The sequence below is a fragment of the Anarhichas minor genome, unplaced genomic scaffold (assembly GCF_050575085.1).
Source record: "Anarhichas minor isolate MPS153535 unplaced genomic scaffold, ASM5057508v1 ptg000017l, whole genome shotgun sequence".
NCBI classification, from domain to species: Eukaryota; Metazoa; Chordata; class Actinopteri; order Perciformes; family Anarhichadidae; genus Anarhichas; species Anarhichas minor.
In genome coordinates, this window is record NW_027466463.1 from 6314673 (window position 1) to 6331289 (window position 16617).

The 16617-nt window shown below is 43.5% G+C and overlaps 4 protein-coding genes and 2 non-coding genes across 10 annotated transcripts in view; 3 read left to right on the forward strand and 3 right to left on the reverse strand.

The window, feature by feature from the left end:
- The window catches only part of spag9b (sperm associated antigen 9b), a 35800-nt gene extending 33209 nt beyond the window's left edge, over positions 1-2591 (reverse strand). For 3 of the 5 annotated variants that reach the window (XM_076093122.1, XM_076093124.1, XM_076093121.1), the window contains exon 1: positions 1789-2590. In XM_076093122.1, coding sequence (XP_075949237.1) covers positions 1789-2088 — 300 coding nt within the window. In that variant the 5' untranslated portion in view covers positions 2089-2590. Of the gene's footprint in view, positions 1-1788 lie in introns of all 5 variants that reach the window. The other 2 variants (XM_076093120.1, XM_076093123.1) reach the window with 1 other exon arrangement.
- Positions 2592-3262: 671 nt separating this feature from the next.
- Positions 3263-10177, reverse strand: daglb (diacylglycerol lipase, beta). The gene is made up of 15 exons (XM_076093126.1): positions 9244-10177; positions 8953-9104; positions 8358-8532; positions 7997-8264; positions 7673-7795; positions 7454-7581; positions 7156-7282; positions 6947-7030; positions 6183-6260; positions 5991-6071; positions 5660-5787; positions 5392-5460; positions 4888-4960; positions 4555-4808; positions 3263-4229 (listed from the first exon to the last, which is right to left on the reverse strand). The coding sequence occupies exons 1-15, from the start codon at positions 9336-9338 to the stop codon at positions 4034-4036; spliced, it is 2031 nt and encodes a 676-aa protein (XP_075949241.1). The 5' UTR covers positions 9339-10177; the 3' UTR covers positions 3263-4033.
- On the forward strand, positions 9332-13861 carry LOC142951527 (uncharacterized). Its single transcript, XM_076093127.1, has 8 exons — positions 9332-10542; positions 11185-11262; positions 11529-11828; positions 11989-12088; positions 12202-12437; positions 12800-13017; positions 13179-13338; positions 13621-13861. Exons 3-8 carry the CDS (start codon positions 11534-11536, stop codon positions 13761-13763), a joined length of 1152 nt encoding a protein of 383 aa, XP_075949242.1. The 5' UTR covers positions 9332-10542; positions 11185-11262; positions 11529-11533; the 3' UTR covers positions 13764-13861.
- A 614-nt stretch (positions 13862-14475) lies between these two features.
- Positions 14476-14547, forward strand: trnaq-cug (transfer RNA glutamine (anticodon CUG)). The gene has a single exon. It is a non-coding gene; the product is annotated as a tRNA-Gln (tRNA).
- Positions 14548-14689: 142 nt separating this feature from the next.
- On the forward strand, positions 14690-16186 carry mrpl58 (mitochondrial ribosomal protein L58). The gene is made up of 6 exons (XM_076093228.1): positions 14690-14874; positions 15088-15112; positions 15204-15263; positions 15359-15441; positions 15649-15818; positions 15918-16186. The coding sequence occupies exons 1-6, from the start codon at positions 14713-14715 to the stop codon at positions 16000-16002; spliced, it is 585 nt and encodes a 194-aa protein (XP_075949343.1). The 5' UTR covers positions 14690-14712; the 3' UTR covers positions 16003-16186.
- Positions 16187-16458: 272 nt separating this feature from the next.
- Positions 16459-16530, reverse strand: trnam-cau (transfer RNA methionine (anticodon CAU)). The gene has a single exon. It is a non-coding gene; the product is annotated as a tRNA-Met (tRNA).
- Positions 16531-16617: the final 87 nt, after the last annotated feature.

The following is a 16617-nucleotide window of genomic DNA, read 5'->3' on the forward strand; positions in this document are numbered from 1 at the left end:
CAGTAGTTCAGGGTTATTAAAAATGCTTATATGAGGGGCTGCTCGTGTGCATAATGCCAAAACATGAGGAAGAGTGTGGGTGAGGATTAAGAGGAGAAATACTGTGAGTTTGAGCTTTAAAAGTGACAAAAACACACCTAAAATATTGAAAAATAGCCTTGAGGCAATATATCTACAATCCGTTCTGATTTAAAGGATAACAGGGCAATTATAAGTTATAGATTTTTATGTAGATATATTTTAGAATCTTGGATCTGAACTTCTGTTTAGTATGTTTTCAAGGTGCAGCTCACGTTTCGGTTTATATCATCTGGAGACCATGAGTTTAGATCTGTGTTAAGCGTGTACTTCTTGAACTTGGAGTCGTGCTCACAGCATTGATCTTAAGCTGGAAAGAACAAACCATGCATTCAGCACTAGCACGACACAATACATTCAACATTCAAACAGCAGCTTTCTTGGTCACAGATTTGAACCTCGACTACAGCTGAAACCACAGGATGTTTTAGAGCCGCGTGTGTGAGACTAAGCGGAGAAAAGTGACTGCAGCAGCAAAGTACCAAAGCATACCACATTAAATGTTAAAGGGAAGATCCACGTCATAAAGCAATTCATATTTAGCTTCATTTACAGTTATGTGTGATGGCAAAGTACAGGAACTACAGAGTCCATCATCGCCGGATGAAGGCAAAGGACTGGACTATGGTTACTACTATTGCAAACGTTTTGTAAAGACGAACATGTAGAATAGCCAGTAAAGGGTAAATTAATCTGCTTTTGAGGAGTCATTGTGGATGTCTTGGCTGTAATTCTTAAAAAGACTGTCGCCACTTCTAGTTTGGTTTGGTGTGCCTGGCTGGCAACAAAGGCTCTGTCACTTTATTTCAGACAGGTAACGGGAAAAGGTAATGACAGCGGGATGGAAAAAGTGCACGTGTGTGTACAGCTGCAAAGCTGGGAGATATGAGTGTGTGCTAACAGCACATGGCAGTGTGGATCTAACAGCTTTCATCTCGTCAGGCTGCCTGTTGTGGTGCATTCAGAGTCTAATACTGGATGACCGCTGTGGAACAGGAGACGGTGTATACAGCATCACCCAGACTTCCATACAGTGCAGTAGAACATCACCGGGACTACCACTGTGAATGTGTCACTGTCCAAACACAGACTACCCTGTAGTGGTGAAGTAATGACGAGCGTGGCAATAAGTGAGTCATTTGGGTGGAAATCAAATGAGAGGATCGCCAAGGTTCACATTTGAATGGGAGGCGGCAGAAATCAGACAAATCCCCGATTTGGTTTTGCATATATCTGAGGATGTGAGGCTACAGTGGTGCTGAACTGTGTGTCCAGGGACTGGCTGGTGTCCATTGTGGTGTGAACCTGAAGCTCAAGTACAGTATGTGCTTCAGATGTGATAACACTGTCAGCTGCTCTCTGGTACAGGGAACTAAAGAGTCCAACACATCAAGCTGTGTTTCTTTAAAACAGGGTTTAAAGTAGCTATTCCTTAAATTAGCCTCTGCCAAAATGACCGATAGTGGGCCGAGGCAAGTATCAACAACAACTTTTTAAGATGCCTTCAAGCATGCCAGGAATGGTTGCTATATTTCATTAAAAAAGTAATAATTGGTGCTTAATGAGATATAATATGTGACATTAGTCGATAAGCACCGCGTATTGCCAGATATTGGAATTGGGTTTAATCATACCAAAGTGCATAATACGAGCCTCTGATCCATAATCCCGGGTTATAAATGAGTTTGGCAGCTCCGTAGTGAGACCCACCTCCTCGGTGTGTTTCCTCAGCGCCTTCTCCCGCTCGTACTGGGTGACGAGCTGCTCGTTGTCCTCCCTCAGCAGCTCCAGCTCCACTTCGTGCTCCTGGTTGACAGCGAACACCGAGTCCAAGTTTTCCAGCACGGCGACGACCAGCGGCATCAGCTCCTTCACCACGTCCTCTCCGTATCGCTCGATGAGCCGCTCAAACTCTCGGTATATGGAGCCGGCCAGACCCGAGACCCGCTCGGACATCATGGTAGCGCTGCCCGAGTCGTCCTGATACAGGACTACGTCGTCCAGCTCCATTTTTCTTGCCTTCCACTTGCACTTCGTTCCCCAGCTAACGTTAATGAGCTAGCCGCAAGCTTCGGCCGGCCAAAGGCTGTCCACCTTGCTACTTTTAGTGCAACGAAACGGCGTTCCTAAAACATGGCTCGGACGGTGTGTACTGTACAGAAGACAGTGTACTTCATAAAAAAGTCTGTATTCCGTGGTCGTCCGGACGGCTGACTTTATAAGCTCGCTAGCCTCGCAGCTAACAGGACTGAAAAGTCTTTACTTGGCTGCTGATTAGTTTCCTTGTGTCCAACAGATGAGCTCCTGCTGCTGCCTTCAAGGGCCGTCGGAAAGATTGCTATGAACGCGGTTAAACGACACAGAAAAGTAGTAAACACTGTAGAAAGAACGTCGGGTTGTCGTTTATTTCAGAGGTTACCGGATATACAGAAGAAGAAAAAACAAAAGCTACAGCACCACGCTTTAGCGGATGAGTGTGAACACTGTCAGCCCGTTAGTGAATATTGTTTATTTCATGTGACCTCTTGCTCATACAGCTGTAGAGCTGCTTTTATGTGACGTTTAAGGGGCGGAGAAAAAAACGTTTCAACAACGGATTAAAAGATATCCTGGTTTATTTTGTAGCTGTATCTCTCATGGGTGGTATCTCTAACCCTAATAATTAAATGTCCCACTTTTGTCACATTTATTTACCTCGCAAATTGATTTCAGTCGCTGGCTTACTACATATTTCCTTCTTGTCATTCTACAGCACAAACAATGTAGTTATATTGTTCCGCCACTTGATTTCTTACGTTCAAAGCGAAAAGTAGACATATTTTGTTGAGCCAACTTTGCTAATGTACAGACTATCTGCACTGGGATCTGAATAGTCCGAGTTTAGAATTGGGAGTGAACGAGGATCCCTTGAAGATGTCATGCGCTGGTGACGGGACGTCGCGGTTACGTCACATGCTAAACAGGGCCGATGAAGGATAGAGAGGAAAAACTGGAGCTAATCCTCAGTGATCTATTCATTGGAGACATTTCATAATTATTACAACCCCTTCCATTGGCTCGTATGGCTTCAAGCAAGAGATGAATCCCATTTGTCAGCCTTGTAAAATGTCCCTTAAAAATACATTTACTTGGTTCAACAGGTGGCTGTTGCTGAGAAACTTAGAAGAAAAAAAATCAAAGCATGTGCTTCGCAAGAGCTTTTATTTGCATCAAGGCGTCCATTGCAATTGATTGAGAATTTGGAATAGTTATGCAGGCATCATTTGATTTAAACTTAAATATCATACATTCCCTGAAACAATAAGTGATATCCATGGCAAGTAAACAGAATCCCACACAATGTACAATCTTTCTTACCCTTTACATCTATCTTTTTTTTGCAGTACACCATGCACTATTCAAACTGCATTGTACTGAAATGCAGAACATTAACTGTAAACACAATGCACTCGTCACTGCCATCTTCCGTAAAAGCAATTCTGTTATTTTTCTGTAATGCATAGGCACTGTTCACCCTGATGTTTCAAGACGATAAACACAAGACAGACTAACCACAGTTACTGCACGATGAAGACACAATGCTTTCAGTCCACATTGAGGTAAAAAAAGTTACCCCTGTATCCTCGCACCCTGGATCCCACTGCTCCTCAGTCGTCCCCACAGATGAGGAAGACAGCCGCTGACACTTTGAGTGACTAGCCTCTAACCAGGCGGACGGCACTCGCACAAACATAAAAATGTAGAACACGGACTGGTTACAGTAAAACTGCAGCACTGTCAAATATACTATGCACAACGCACATTCAAAGATCATGGCATAAAGTTGCTCAAGGAGTAACTCAGAGAGTTGAAGTAAAACAAATGGTTTGAATTAAACAATTAAAAGTGCAATTTAAGAAAAGTTCTTGCGCCCCGAAATGTTAACCGATCGTGGAGTCGGCCTCTGCGACGCCTTTCAGATGGCATTGTGCTGGTTGCCATTTAAAGACGACGGGCAGAGGGAGAAGGGGCTGTCGCTGCTCAGACTCTTGAGTGCGTGCAGCACAGCGTCGGGCAGGTGATCTGCGAGCATCCTGGGACTGATCAAAATACTCCTGAACGCCATTTCAGTCGACCATTCGGCACGGTAGCGCACCTGGGAAAGACAGGATCTGGGGGGGGAAAGGAGATAAAGACGGATTATTGGTGGCAAATCCAACTCATCCAATTCATGTTTTCAAAGAGTCTAAGGCCTCTTTCCACCCAACATTGACACACATCTGGTGGTCTGGTAGAACGATATGTTTGTATAGGTGTGGTGGCATTATCCTTGTGAAACACTCGTCGTTGAAGTGGCAAACCAAATACAATTACAGAAGAAGTGGTTGAAACGGAAGTGCTGAAAGAAGTTTAAGTGCGAGTGCTGGAAAAAAGTTGGCTTTACAAGGACACCTGCATTACCGAGAGTCACACAAACACTTCTACATCTGTACAAACCTCCGCGACGGCCCGTCCTCTGTGATGTGCAGAATGCGTCCGGGCAGGAAGAGAGGTAAGTGGGCGGCCGTACGGGCGGGCGAGTCATCCGACGCCAGGCTCTGATAGGATGATGAATGCCGAATCATCAGCGACTCCTCCCCCAGCAGAGGCTGGCTCAGCAGCTCCTCCCTCCTGTTGTCCATCTCGGTGGGGAAGTCCTCCGGGTCTCCTCCGAAGAGCTCGTACCAACACCCCTGCAGCAGGATGCGGTACTGAAACACAGACGGGGGAAACATCTTTAGAGACTCGCACAGCCGCCGGCCCACCGTCATTGCTTCGATTGGTTCTTACCTTGGGCTTATTGCAGTTTGAAACTATTTTAAGAATCTTTCGCTTCAGATCCTCCATATTGGGAATGCTCAATCTGGAGAAAAAGATGCACAGATTAAAAGAAGGAGGGGCTACTGCAAAGGCAAAACACAACTTTAACAAAAAAAAAAAAAAAAAAAACTGAGCAAAAGGAGCGAGTGAGTTGCTCTCATTTTCTCCTTCTCTGTGGCTGTAATAACAGGGCAGAGCCAAATATAGCGTCTCCATCACGCAGTAGTCTATAATAGTCTGTGCACCGCGGCACATTCATATTGGCCTTTCAAAGAGACGAGAGGTTGCAGTGCTGCTCACACAAAAACATATATTTAACCTTCAGTGATCCGCAGTAAATAACGTCACAATAAACCAAACTGCTGCAAGGATCAACACACAATATGTCTATATCATGCATTGTCACTTTGATTAAACAAAGTGTTCAAAAGGCTAAGAAGCATTAAGCATAATAAATGAAGCCATCAGTGTTACCTGGGAACCAGATCCTTTCCCAGCACCACCGACACCACAAAGTCTTTGGAGTAATCAGCCAACGCTTTACTGCAATTACAGGAAATACAGAACAGAACACATAGTTAGATTTGTCCAATCATCAAACATCATACTTAAAGTGAACATTTCATATTTCACTTCACTGATAATTTACCAATTTAAAAACACAGTGTTGATAAGCATGTCATCGTTATACATGTCTATGAACAAATGAAAAGAGGTCTATCCACAGCACAGCGTTCCTTACCTCAGGAGGCCCCCTGGTGGAGAGAATGAGTAGCACTGCAGGGTGGGGAAGGAATTGCGCAAGAGGATGGCCAGCAGTGAGGCCGTGCCGGCACCCAGACTGTGACCAGTGATGACCAGTTTATACTCCTGAAAAACACAGAAACACAATGCATATGTAGAGGATTATTCGTGATCCATTACTGATGCAAAAGCTGAAGTTATTTCTTGAAAATAAGTCCGGGCACAGGATGTACATAATGTGCTGTGTAGGACGTTTTTGAGGACGACATGCTGTGTGGTGTGTCTGTACCGTGTGAAATGTAGCTTTTAACCCCGGTTACACTTCTTACCGGTGCGATGGAGAAAGCCTGGTTCAGGATGCCGTCGTTGACCAGCTTCTTGTAGATGTAACTCGCCGCCTGGCACATGCCCTGCAGGGGAAAAAAGCAGCGTGAATCTCGACTGAAACGCACACGCTACACAGGAAAAAGCTTCTCCGCTTAAAGACGGGTGAAGGGTGCCGGGTTTAGACGTGCATTCACCTTGTGAGCGTAGCAAGCTCCAGACACGCCTTCTATGGGCAGGTTCTCACATTCAGCAGACAGGTCTGTTAGGACATCCTGCAGGACAGACGCAGAGTGTCAGTAACAATAAACTGGAACACTGATTGGCCTCGCGTCAAAGGCTACATGTAGAGAACTTTTATTTTGGTTATTGAATGAAAAGCTCTGATCAGAATCGATGTTGGGACAAATGTTTTCTTGTGGACGAATGAGAGCAGAAAAGATTCTAATATTTACCACAATAAACCTCTCTACATTGATGTGTGTTGACTCTTATACACACACACGTCACTCCCTTACCACGCTTCTTTTTCTATTTCGAGCTCTATTCTAACTTAGAGGATTCGCTACATGTCATCAGTCTCCTTTAACACTATTCTATCAGTGACCCAAGCCCTCGGTACAAAAAGGGAAGTGATTGTGAACAGTAGGAGGAACTGGGAGAGAGGATAACTGCAAGAATTGCAAATGCACAGCTGTTGTTCAGAAGAAACTAAGAAAAATAATGGCATTCCTTTTTCATGCACACGAATGGAAAGAACCTCGTTTACGAGTCAGATTTGATGTGTACTACTAGAGGGAATGTGTGATGATAGAAGTCTATTTTCGTGGTCACCAAGTAAGGAGCAAATAAGAACATCAACCGTCTTTGACAAGAAGAGAATTAGAAATATAATATACAAGCAAACAATTGAAACAATTAAGTGTTTTCTATTATCTACACAAAAAAAGTCCCAGCTCACCTTCAGTGACAGCGTTCCTCTCACAGCCACCAGAACAGCCTCCCTCTTATGATCCAGAGCCACGTAGAACGGGATCTCATAGATCTGCGACAAAGATAATACGGGAGTCGCTGTGACTGTTGGGCGGGTGCTGACATCTAAAAAAAAAAAAGTCTAAACTTTGAACACAGGAGTTTACCCAACAGGGGCAACTAGGGGGAAAGTCCTACCTGGTTGTGGAAGCTGACGTGGATGAAGTCTCTGTACTGCAACCCGGTGCTGAGCAGGATGGATGAGAAGTGACAGCCGAGATGGTCGCCTCCCACGATGTCGTACTCGGCTGCGCGACTTCTGCAGCTGATGCACACAAGCACACGTTTGGATTTGAATCAAAATGTGAGTTTTCTTCTCAGACTCTGAAATGGACTTGTAGGCCTATGGAACCCGGGAGAGGCCTAAAGAAAATATACATATACTGTGGCCACAATTTATTAATTTGTGCACACAATATAAAAGAGTACATCTTACCAGTCTCCACTGAGTTTGCAGGGCCCAGAAAGGGGGTTGGAGTAAACGTACAAGGGCCAGCCGTAGGCTGCCGCGGCAAACCGCATGCAGTGAGCTGCTTTCCCCAACTCCGCCTCCAAATCTTCTCCCTTTAGAACGGTACAAGACGAACAAGTGAGAACATTCTTGGCTGCTTTTAGGTCTGCTGTACCTACATGACCCACAGAGTTCTGTACTTACGATGGGAGAGGAAGGGCTGTGATCGACCACGACGTCCGGGTCCCTACTCTGCTCCATCTTATCCTGCTCCTGGTGCAGCAGGGCCAAACCAGCTGCTATGTCACTGGGGACCAGGTCTGTGTCCTGCATCACAAACACCAGGCCAGAATCAGCATCTCACAATTTGTTTTGCAAGCAGTATCACACACCACCACTAGACAGTTCTTGTATATTTCACACTTTGCTATAGTCTTTCTTGATGTATTATACTAAGTCCACTGACTTAATGCTTAATGCAGAGACACAGAGAGAGACACAGACAGACAGACAGACAGACAGACTTACGGAGAAGAACCCGCTGAAGAGCTGCGATATGCTGGAGAAGGCTGCTCGGTGGCTTTCGTCCTGCGGCAGACAGCAGCACAGCAGCCGCAGCCGGCTCTCCCACACCTTGACGGCGAGGGAGCGAGCCGTGGAGAGGAACTGGGTGCTTTCGTTGCTCTGCAGGTCTCTCACTCCCAGCGGCTCCATGGCAGCGGGCGGAGGACGGGGGTTCCCCAGCGGGTCGAACACAAACACCACGCCCAACCCAGTGAACAGCAGGATGATCCAGCTGTTGTAAAACAGAGAAAAAAAAGACGCTGAATCAAAAAGCGTCTTCGACAAATTACAAAATTATGAACTCGGGAACCCCCAAACGACCTACCTGGCAACCACTGCTGTGATGACGGCGCCCACCGTGGCAGGATCGCAGCCTTTGCTGTCATCGGACACCCAGACGGCTCCCAGACAGGCCCACACCAGCTCGGGGATGTACAGGAGAGCTCGCAGGTACACCAGTGCAGGGATGGAGCGCCGTGGGCCAAGGTTTGTAATGGTACCTGGGAAACAATCGGCAAACGTAAATGTACCTGTGCTTTGCATCTGTTAAAAGATGATGCTCGACGGGCTGCAACACAGAGGAAGATTGCGATGTTGCAACGGGTGATGGGGTAAACTGATGGTTAGAATTGGTTATATTAATGTTTCATCAGAGTGCACTTAATAAGCAAGAGGCAGGGGGTTTCTCCTTCCTTCCTTCCTTCCTTCCTTCCTTCGTACAGTTGTGCTTACGATAAGTATGCCTTTCGCAAGTGTATAGCTGTGTTAGGTATGAAGGATGGCACTTGTGCAAAGTTATGTGAATGCATTGTGATCCTGCGGATTCCACCCCTACAAAAAGGTTCAGTCATCTTTACATTTTACGCTGACTGAATTTTAGAAAGGCAGGTGAGCCCATAAACAAACCACAGCCGCTTTACCTTGGGCACTGACGTAGACAATCGCACACAGTGACAGGATGATGAGTGCCAGCACAACCAGCAGTCCGACCAGATAGCTGTGAAGGAATCCTCTCCCATTACAATCGAAATGGCCCTTGTGATAAGTGAACAGGACCATTGTGCAAATCCACCTGCGGAGGGGGAAAAAGTGTCAGAGAAGGACAAGAGCAGAGTCAATGAATGACATCATTATGCCGGACTAGCCGGACGTCAGTTGGCAAAACAAACCCTCAGAAAAATCAAAGACATTCACATGGGTAACCAACGTACCAGATTACACGGACGAACAGTTCAAAGAAACCGGGGAAAACCAGGTCGTCACTGGCGATCCCCCACCGCCGACCAAACACCACGATTCCAGGCATCTCGCGGGTAAACGAGCCCAAATATCCCACTGACGGTGGTGTACCACTTCAACACTGTGGAGCGGATAGGGGTTTCTGCAACAATGACCACTTCAAGTAACGCAAGACATCACCGGAAAAGCAGAAGCTAACCTTTTACACCGACTGGCAACGAACTTTGTCCATCGTTGTCACATCCTAACGTCAATTTCCTGCGTTGCTTAATTAGCCAAAAATATCTGAGTCTAACGGTGTAAGATAGCGACACGCTAACGGTTAGATGGATGTACGTTAAAATGCAAGTGTCGGCTAACGTTACCTAATTCAACATTACGCATAGCTTTAATAACATTAGGTAATGTCGCTAATGCGGCTAACGTCAGCTAGCAGAATCTAGCTAGCTGTAGCCTACCATTGCGTGACTAGATTAGCCACCTAGCTAAAAAATACTTTAGAGCTATTCCGAGAATGATAGCTAATCCCGCGTGACAAACACTGCCTTTCTTTGGCTAGTAATATATCAACATAACGCTTTGAAGCTTGTGTTACAAATTAATCTCAGAGGTTTAGGTGACATAAAACGCAGCTAGGTGTAGAAAGCTGGTTTGTTTTGAAAATAAAAACAAGCAGGGTTCGTCCGCTAATGGTACCCTATTGCAACATAGACCACCGAACATATAGTTCCGGGTGTTTCTCCCCTTTTCTAAAGCACCCAATAACAAAGCCCCCTCGTGGCAAATGTTGATGAGTTGTATACACTACTTTTGTGTACTATACTGCGATAAAGAAGAAGTATAAAGCTGAGAAAGAATTAACAAAATCCCACTAAAATATGTCTCCTACTTCTATCGAGTGCTTGCACTTGAGACAGATAGCAGTCGACTCCGTCACGGATCCGCCCTCAGGTCGGCATATCCGCCCTCAGGTCGTCAGATCCGCCGTACTGTCTCAACTCAGTTCGGCCATTGCGCACAGGATACGGGCCGCCCACGGATCGCGCACCATCAAACAGCGGACTCGCTGCGGACACAAGGCGGATCCGCACATCGAACGCACCCTTTTCCGCCCCATTTCAAATACTGCAGGCAGCAGACAGCCTACCATTAGGACCCAAGCAACAGGGGGCAATAAAAGGGGGTGGGAAGTTCACCTGGGCCTTTCCTCCTGTAGGCAGACAAACCTGAGAGAGCAGCTCGGGGCCAGCCTTTGTTTGGTGACTGATTTGGTAAGCTCTCTTTCTTTCCTGTTTAAAATATGTTTAAAAGCATGATTTTAAGAGTGAAATTGTATAAACATGATTTATTCTTTTTAGGTCATAAATCAAAAGTGTGTGAGATAATGGTTAACAATGTGTTTTATCTGCTAGAGGGGACGGTGTCCGGTCTAGAGAGGTCGATAAATACGTTTACATTGCATGTTCTATCAAATGTTTGTGTAAAGCTTCATTTTTGTATAATTTGTTTCTTTTTAGTTTTAAACAAATACGCCAGAGGAGCCGACCACTGTTTTCCTCATGCTTATTAGATTTAGTAGTTTATTTTGTTTTTAAACAAATCAATATGGGCCATTTTCTGCTGTGGGGCTTTATGCTGTGATGAAGGGGGACCACGTGGTAGAGTTGGCTTCCTGCATGTATATCGTATTGTGTTGTTTGAGTCACCTTAGCGTGCTGTGCGTAGGTACATTTAATTTGTTTGTGTGCGGTGGTTTAGTCATAATTTGCCTACATATTGTCAATCAAATCTATATTTTCTATATAGCAGTTAGTTTATTCTGGGTTCATTTAACGATTTACATGTTGGCAATGTAACAAATTTCCCCCTGGGGATGAATAAAGTATACATCTATCTATCTATGTCGTCCTCAGAGCTTTAACCTCGCTGCACTGTGAGAAGGAGGTAACGTGTAACAGATCCGTGATCTCTACAGACGGCCTGCAGTTCAGGTAAGAAACTTTAATACACACAGTAGTTTGAGGGAAATGTTTTCACAGCAACTTAAAGAGACATTTGAGAGGGAATTATAACCCGTTTAACTTAACACTTGTAGTTGTAATGATTCTGCTTCCAGCTATAATGACGAGATTTGTTTGAATCCAGTGAAATACAATCGTATAGTGTATAGATTAGTATTGTATGTTTTTGAAGAAAACGCACATTACAAACAATGGTTGCAATCAGTTTTGTTTTGTTTCTGAAATATTTCTTTTAGATAAAATGAATAGAAAGACGGGGGCCGTCTCCAGCTCCACCGTAACACGGAGGGCCCGTCAAAAAGTTGAAAGACTTTCAGAAATGAGGGATAACTGCTCAAATCTGACTGCCTTTCAACGGACACTAGAGAGGGAACACCAAGATGTCGGAGAGTTTTTTGAAGAAAGTCTAAATTGCACAGACGAGCCAACTTGTCGAGACGCTGCAACTGGAGTAGTCTTTCGTGAGGACGGGGGCATGGAAGTCAAACCTGGACCTGACTGGAAGATGTATGATGTCAGAGTAATTAAATCATGTGGTATGCTAATTCTCTTAATATTCTTATTCTAACAATTGGCAGTTTTAAACATATCAAAAATCATTTACCTTGTTGTATAGGGGGAAACATTTTAATCACATTGTTCCGTTTATAATTCTGTACATTCTTTTTCATACTGTTTATTTGACTTCAATTTTAGGTAATTGCTTGGAGACACGACACGGTTTGAAGAAATCTTGCAACACATCTGATCTACAGTCAGAAGAGGCAATTCAAATAAAGAGAGAGCCAAAGCAGATGTGAGTAAATACATATACATTTTACCAACGTTTTTACCGTCACTTTCAAAAAAGCGTCTGTCATCCAGTGTTCTAGTACGACAAATGAGTATTATTTTTCTGACCCACTTTAGTCATATCTTCGGGGACTCTGATGACGACAATGAGAAGAAAAATCCTCCAAAAAAGAAAGCCAGAGGTCTAACCACTAGCAGCACAGTTGCCCCTCCTCCACCTCTTCCACTCTCTCCATCACCTCCACCGTTGGAAAGTAGAAGACCAGCAGGAGAGCAAACGCCTTCTGCCAGCCAGGTGTACAGACCTACTTGGCGAGAGGGGCGGTGTGGATCAGACACCATTGTCTGCTCTGGTGAGCAATAACTCAAACGGCTATGAGATTCAAATTGAACCTCTTTAATAATTTCACTTTTTAAAACGTTAACGATTGTATATTACATGCAACACACGCACTGCCGCATTGAATCCAAGCGAATATGATGATTAGGTTTGCATTACTGGAATTGTATTATTGAATATTTTAAAGTGAGTCAGTTTGAGCTAGAATGTAAGAAGAGATATTTTGTGATTCTTTGCAGTTTTCTTCGCGTAACCTTTCATTGCTGCTTACAGTTAAAAAAAACTGTATCCTGTTTCCATATTTCTAGTGAAATCTGTGTTAATCAGTTGTCCAGATAATTTTAAAACCTTACTCTAGTGTTGTTGTTTTTTTAGCTGCTGAAGCTCATATTATGAGCTTACTGGAGAACATGAAACACCAGCAAGACCTATTGATTACCAGAGTAAACTATCTCACCAACATGCTACACCCAACTGGCCAAGAAGTGGAAGTGACCGACCCAGAACAGTTCCCGTTGAACTCACTGGAGGAAGTGGTGCTTTTTGAGGACCGCCTTAAAGATCCCTTAAACTCTCAGCTGAAGAAGAGTGTGGTGAGTTCTTGTTTTTATTAAGCATCTCAATCAATCTTGATTTTAACTATTCTATATTATATGTAATTAACACTGGATAATACCCTGTTTGATGAAAATGTATTTTAAAAACCATTCTGTAAAGTATCGGATGTTAACAGTACTTTTTTGATCCATGTTAGATTTCCTCCCTGGCAACCATCGGAGGACATGACACCAAACATGTTACACGGAACATCCTTGCCCGCATGTTCAGTGATGATGTTGGGAAGAGAATCAACTGGAAAGGGGTAAATGGGAAAAAGTCCTTCAGCCAGATGGAGTCGAAGACTTTGCTCCTGCGTAAGTAACTAATATTTAATGAAAACAATTTGAAGTCACCCAGAGGTGTTCAAACTTACAAATTAGCATGTTTCCCTGATCTCCTTAAAGGTGCTAAATTCAATATTTGAAATGCAACTTAATTCTCTGCTCGGGTAGATATTACTTGACTATATCTTTACATAGATAATGGTATATTAGCTCTGAATATAGCATAGCAAACCTTTTAAATGTCAGACAGCCACTAGCTTTTAGACTGCATGTCTGCTATATGTTGCTTCATGAGATTTTGTGTGATTACAGATGCCGTCAGAAAGAATCATGTCTCGTGTGATGCCACAGATGATGAGATTCTGAAACACGCAATTAGGTGGTTCAACCTGGCAGCAGACAGGGGAAGCTCCAGGAGGCGTGTCACTGTCCGCATCCCCACTGAACAGGCCTAAACATGTGTTATACATGTGATGTTGTACATGTCATACATGTGATGTTATAAAATCCTTGTAAATGGATTTCATTTAATAAAAAACTGTTTGATACTTTTCATGGTTACATTTATTTTTCATTCTATTCAGTATATAGGCTGTAATGACCTTTCTTTTTTTAAGATAATGTTTTGCCTTTTGTTAGATGGTTGGGATTAGAACCCAGGGAGCTGCTGAAAGGACTGTTTTTCTTAATAGAGGATTTTATTGTTACTTGCAGAGTCCACTGTTGGATATAAATGCACCTGGGATTTTACACAAACTACGCATTTATGCTCTCCAGCGTAACTGTAGATTTTAAGTCTTGAATAAATTACACATATTATTAATAGAGCAATCTAGATGTTGGTCAGCTTGATTTGAGATATTTATGTAGTTGGTTTTGAGTAAAGGATTCGCTTCATGAACTGGTCCAAATCGGACCCGGGCCAAATGAGCCCCTCGCTGTAACCAGTGAAAGAATATTAATTCAATATTAATCTTTCACTGGTGTTGCACAATAGCAAGCTAGCTAGTATATTTTTCTTCTGTCATTACAATTTGCTGTCTAGTTTGCTGAACAAATGTCGTCATGGTAGGCTACTGCTCATAAAATTAAATCTCCGTTATTAATGTCGTTAGTTCCGTGTTATGTTTATCTTTATATTTCTAACTGTTATAAAAGCCCATTTAAGGTTCCATGGTGTAATGGTTAGCACTCTGGACTCTGAATCCAGCGATCCGAGTTCAAATCTCGGTGGAACCTGTCTTTATGCTGTTTTTGCACCCTCCACCACAAAGGTAAAGGCTGTGTGTCCAAACAGCATGCAGGTTAATGGCCTCTCAAGAACCTACCCGAAAATCGGAATCGTTGCTCAGCTTTGAGCAGCTAGCTACATTACCCAACTAGTCATACCGACGTCAGTCCAACATGGCGGCCCACATAGCACGACGTTGTTATTTACTATGTCGTCGTGCTGGAGAACATGTGATTCCACAGCACGGAAAACTAAGGAATGTCTTAATAAGAGACATTAACAACACTTTGCAGCAGAATGTTGGTTACGGGACACGAGGGACAGACTCTACGCAGGTTAGTCAAGTGTTCAGGCTCAGGACGGAGGAGCGAACGGTGTGTTGATGATGGCAGGGTGTGCTGACTTTAGACGGGAGCAGTTCTAAGCCAACAAATGAAAATTCATAAAACAGTGTAAAAGTACTGTGTCGTAGTCTGATGACGTCTTTGACAGTACAATGGACTTAATGTCAATGATGCTCAGCATGTTTTATTTCCTACGTTTTCCAGGACGCCCACGTGCACATTCCAGTGGGTAAATATACAAATATATTTTCAAGCATAAAAATAAAGTATTGTCATTCTATTCTTCAACAATAATGTATTTGCTCTTTTTTGGTTCTTAGACCGCCTGACGGTATCTTACAGCAGAAGCAGTGGTCCTGGTGGCCAGCATGTCAATAAAGGTTCTTAAAGTTGAACTTCTTTGTTAAACACATATTTGCCACAGTTGAATCTGTTACAGTAAGTTCCTTTTGTGTAATGACATCTCTATCCGCAGTCAGCACAAAAGCAGAGGTTCGATTCCACGTGCAGACAGCCGACTGGATCCCAGAAGATGTTCGACAGAATATCTTTGAAAAGGTCTGTTTTTTTTCTCAGTATTGTAGTTCCCAAATATAAGTTATGCCCCTATACTTGATCTTTTGTTTTCTCCAAAGGGATCATTACATGTGCAACAGTAAAGCAGCACAATTAGTTTTTTGAGTGACCTCCCAATTAGCAGATTTTTGCTGTGAATCTGTAACCGTTTAAAACCAACCGTTCACATTTTCCTGCTTCCTGGCGCAGAACAAAAACCGCATCAACAAGGCCGGGGAGCTGCTGGTGACCTCCGAGCTGAGCCGGAGTCAGCACAGAAACCTTTCTGATTGTATCCAGAAGATTTCTGCCATCCTGACCGAGGCCAGCGAGAAGCCGCATGAACCAACAGCAGAGGATGTGGCCCTAAGGGCAGCCAGGTACTTTACCCAGCGGCAGAGCACACAGATTCATATCCACCTTGATTTATGAACTGTGTAACTCTGTGTGTCTCTGATGTGAAATGTGTTTTCATGCAGGTTAGAGAAGGGGAACAAGGAGCGACTCAAACAGAAGAAGATGAATTCAGCTACCAAGAAGAGCAGACGGGTGGATTTTGACTGATTGACTGTTACGTTTCTACCTCCCATGATTGTATTGTCAACACGTATAGTTTATATGTACAGCCTTAGTTATATTGTCTTTTAATTTCCTGTACAGTAAAAGTAAGTAGAAACATTTTTGTCACTAAAGACCAGAAACATACAAACTAGTAATAATTGTTTTGAATAAATAGTTGTCAACTAAATATTGTGATCTTATATATTTAGGTATCAGGGGGGGTGGGGGATAGCCGTGATTGCACAAACTTAAACTCGTGTATAGGTCTCGATTTTGGTCATTTTCTATGGAGGACGGGAAATGAATTAAATATCAATAAATAAATAAATGTAAACATACAGAAATAAAGAATGAAATAATGCTGAAATAAATTAATGCGTTAACATACATAAAAATTGATAAGTAAACAGGATGTAATGTAGAAACGGCATTAGGGAGTCTCATTCAGAGAGAAAAACATAGCAGAGGATGGTTTCGATCCATCGACCTCTGGGTTATGGGCCCAGCACGCTTCCGCTGCGCCACTCTGCTCCGGTGAATGTATGGAAAGACAGATGGAAAGACAGATGGAAACTCAAATCTCACATGCATACAGATCAGCTGCTGTTTCCTTAATAA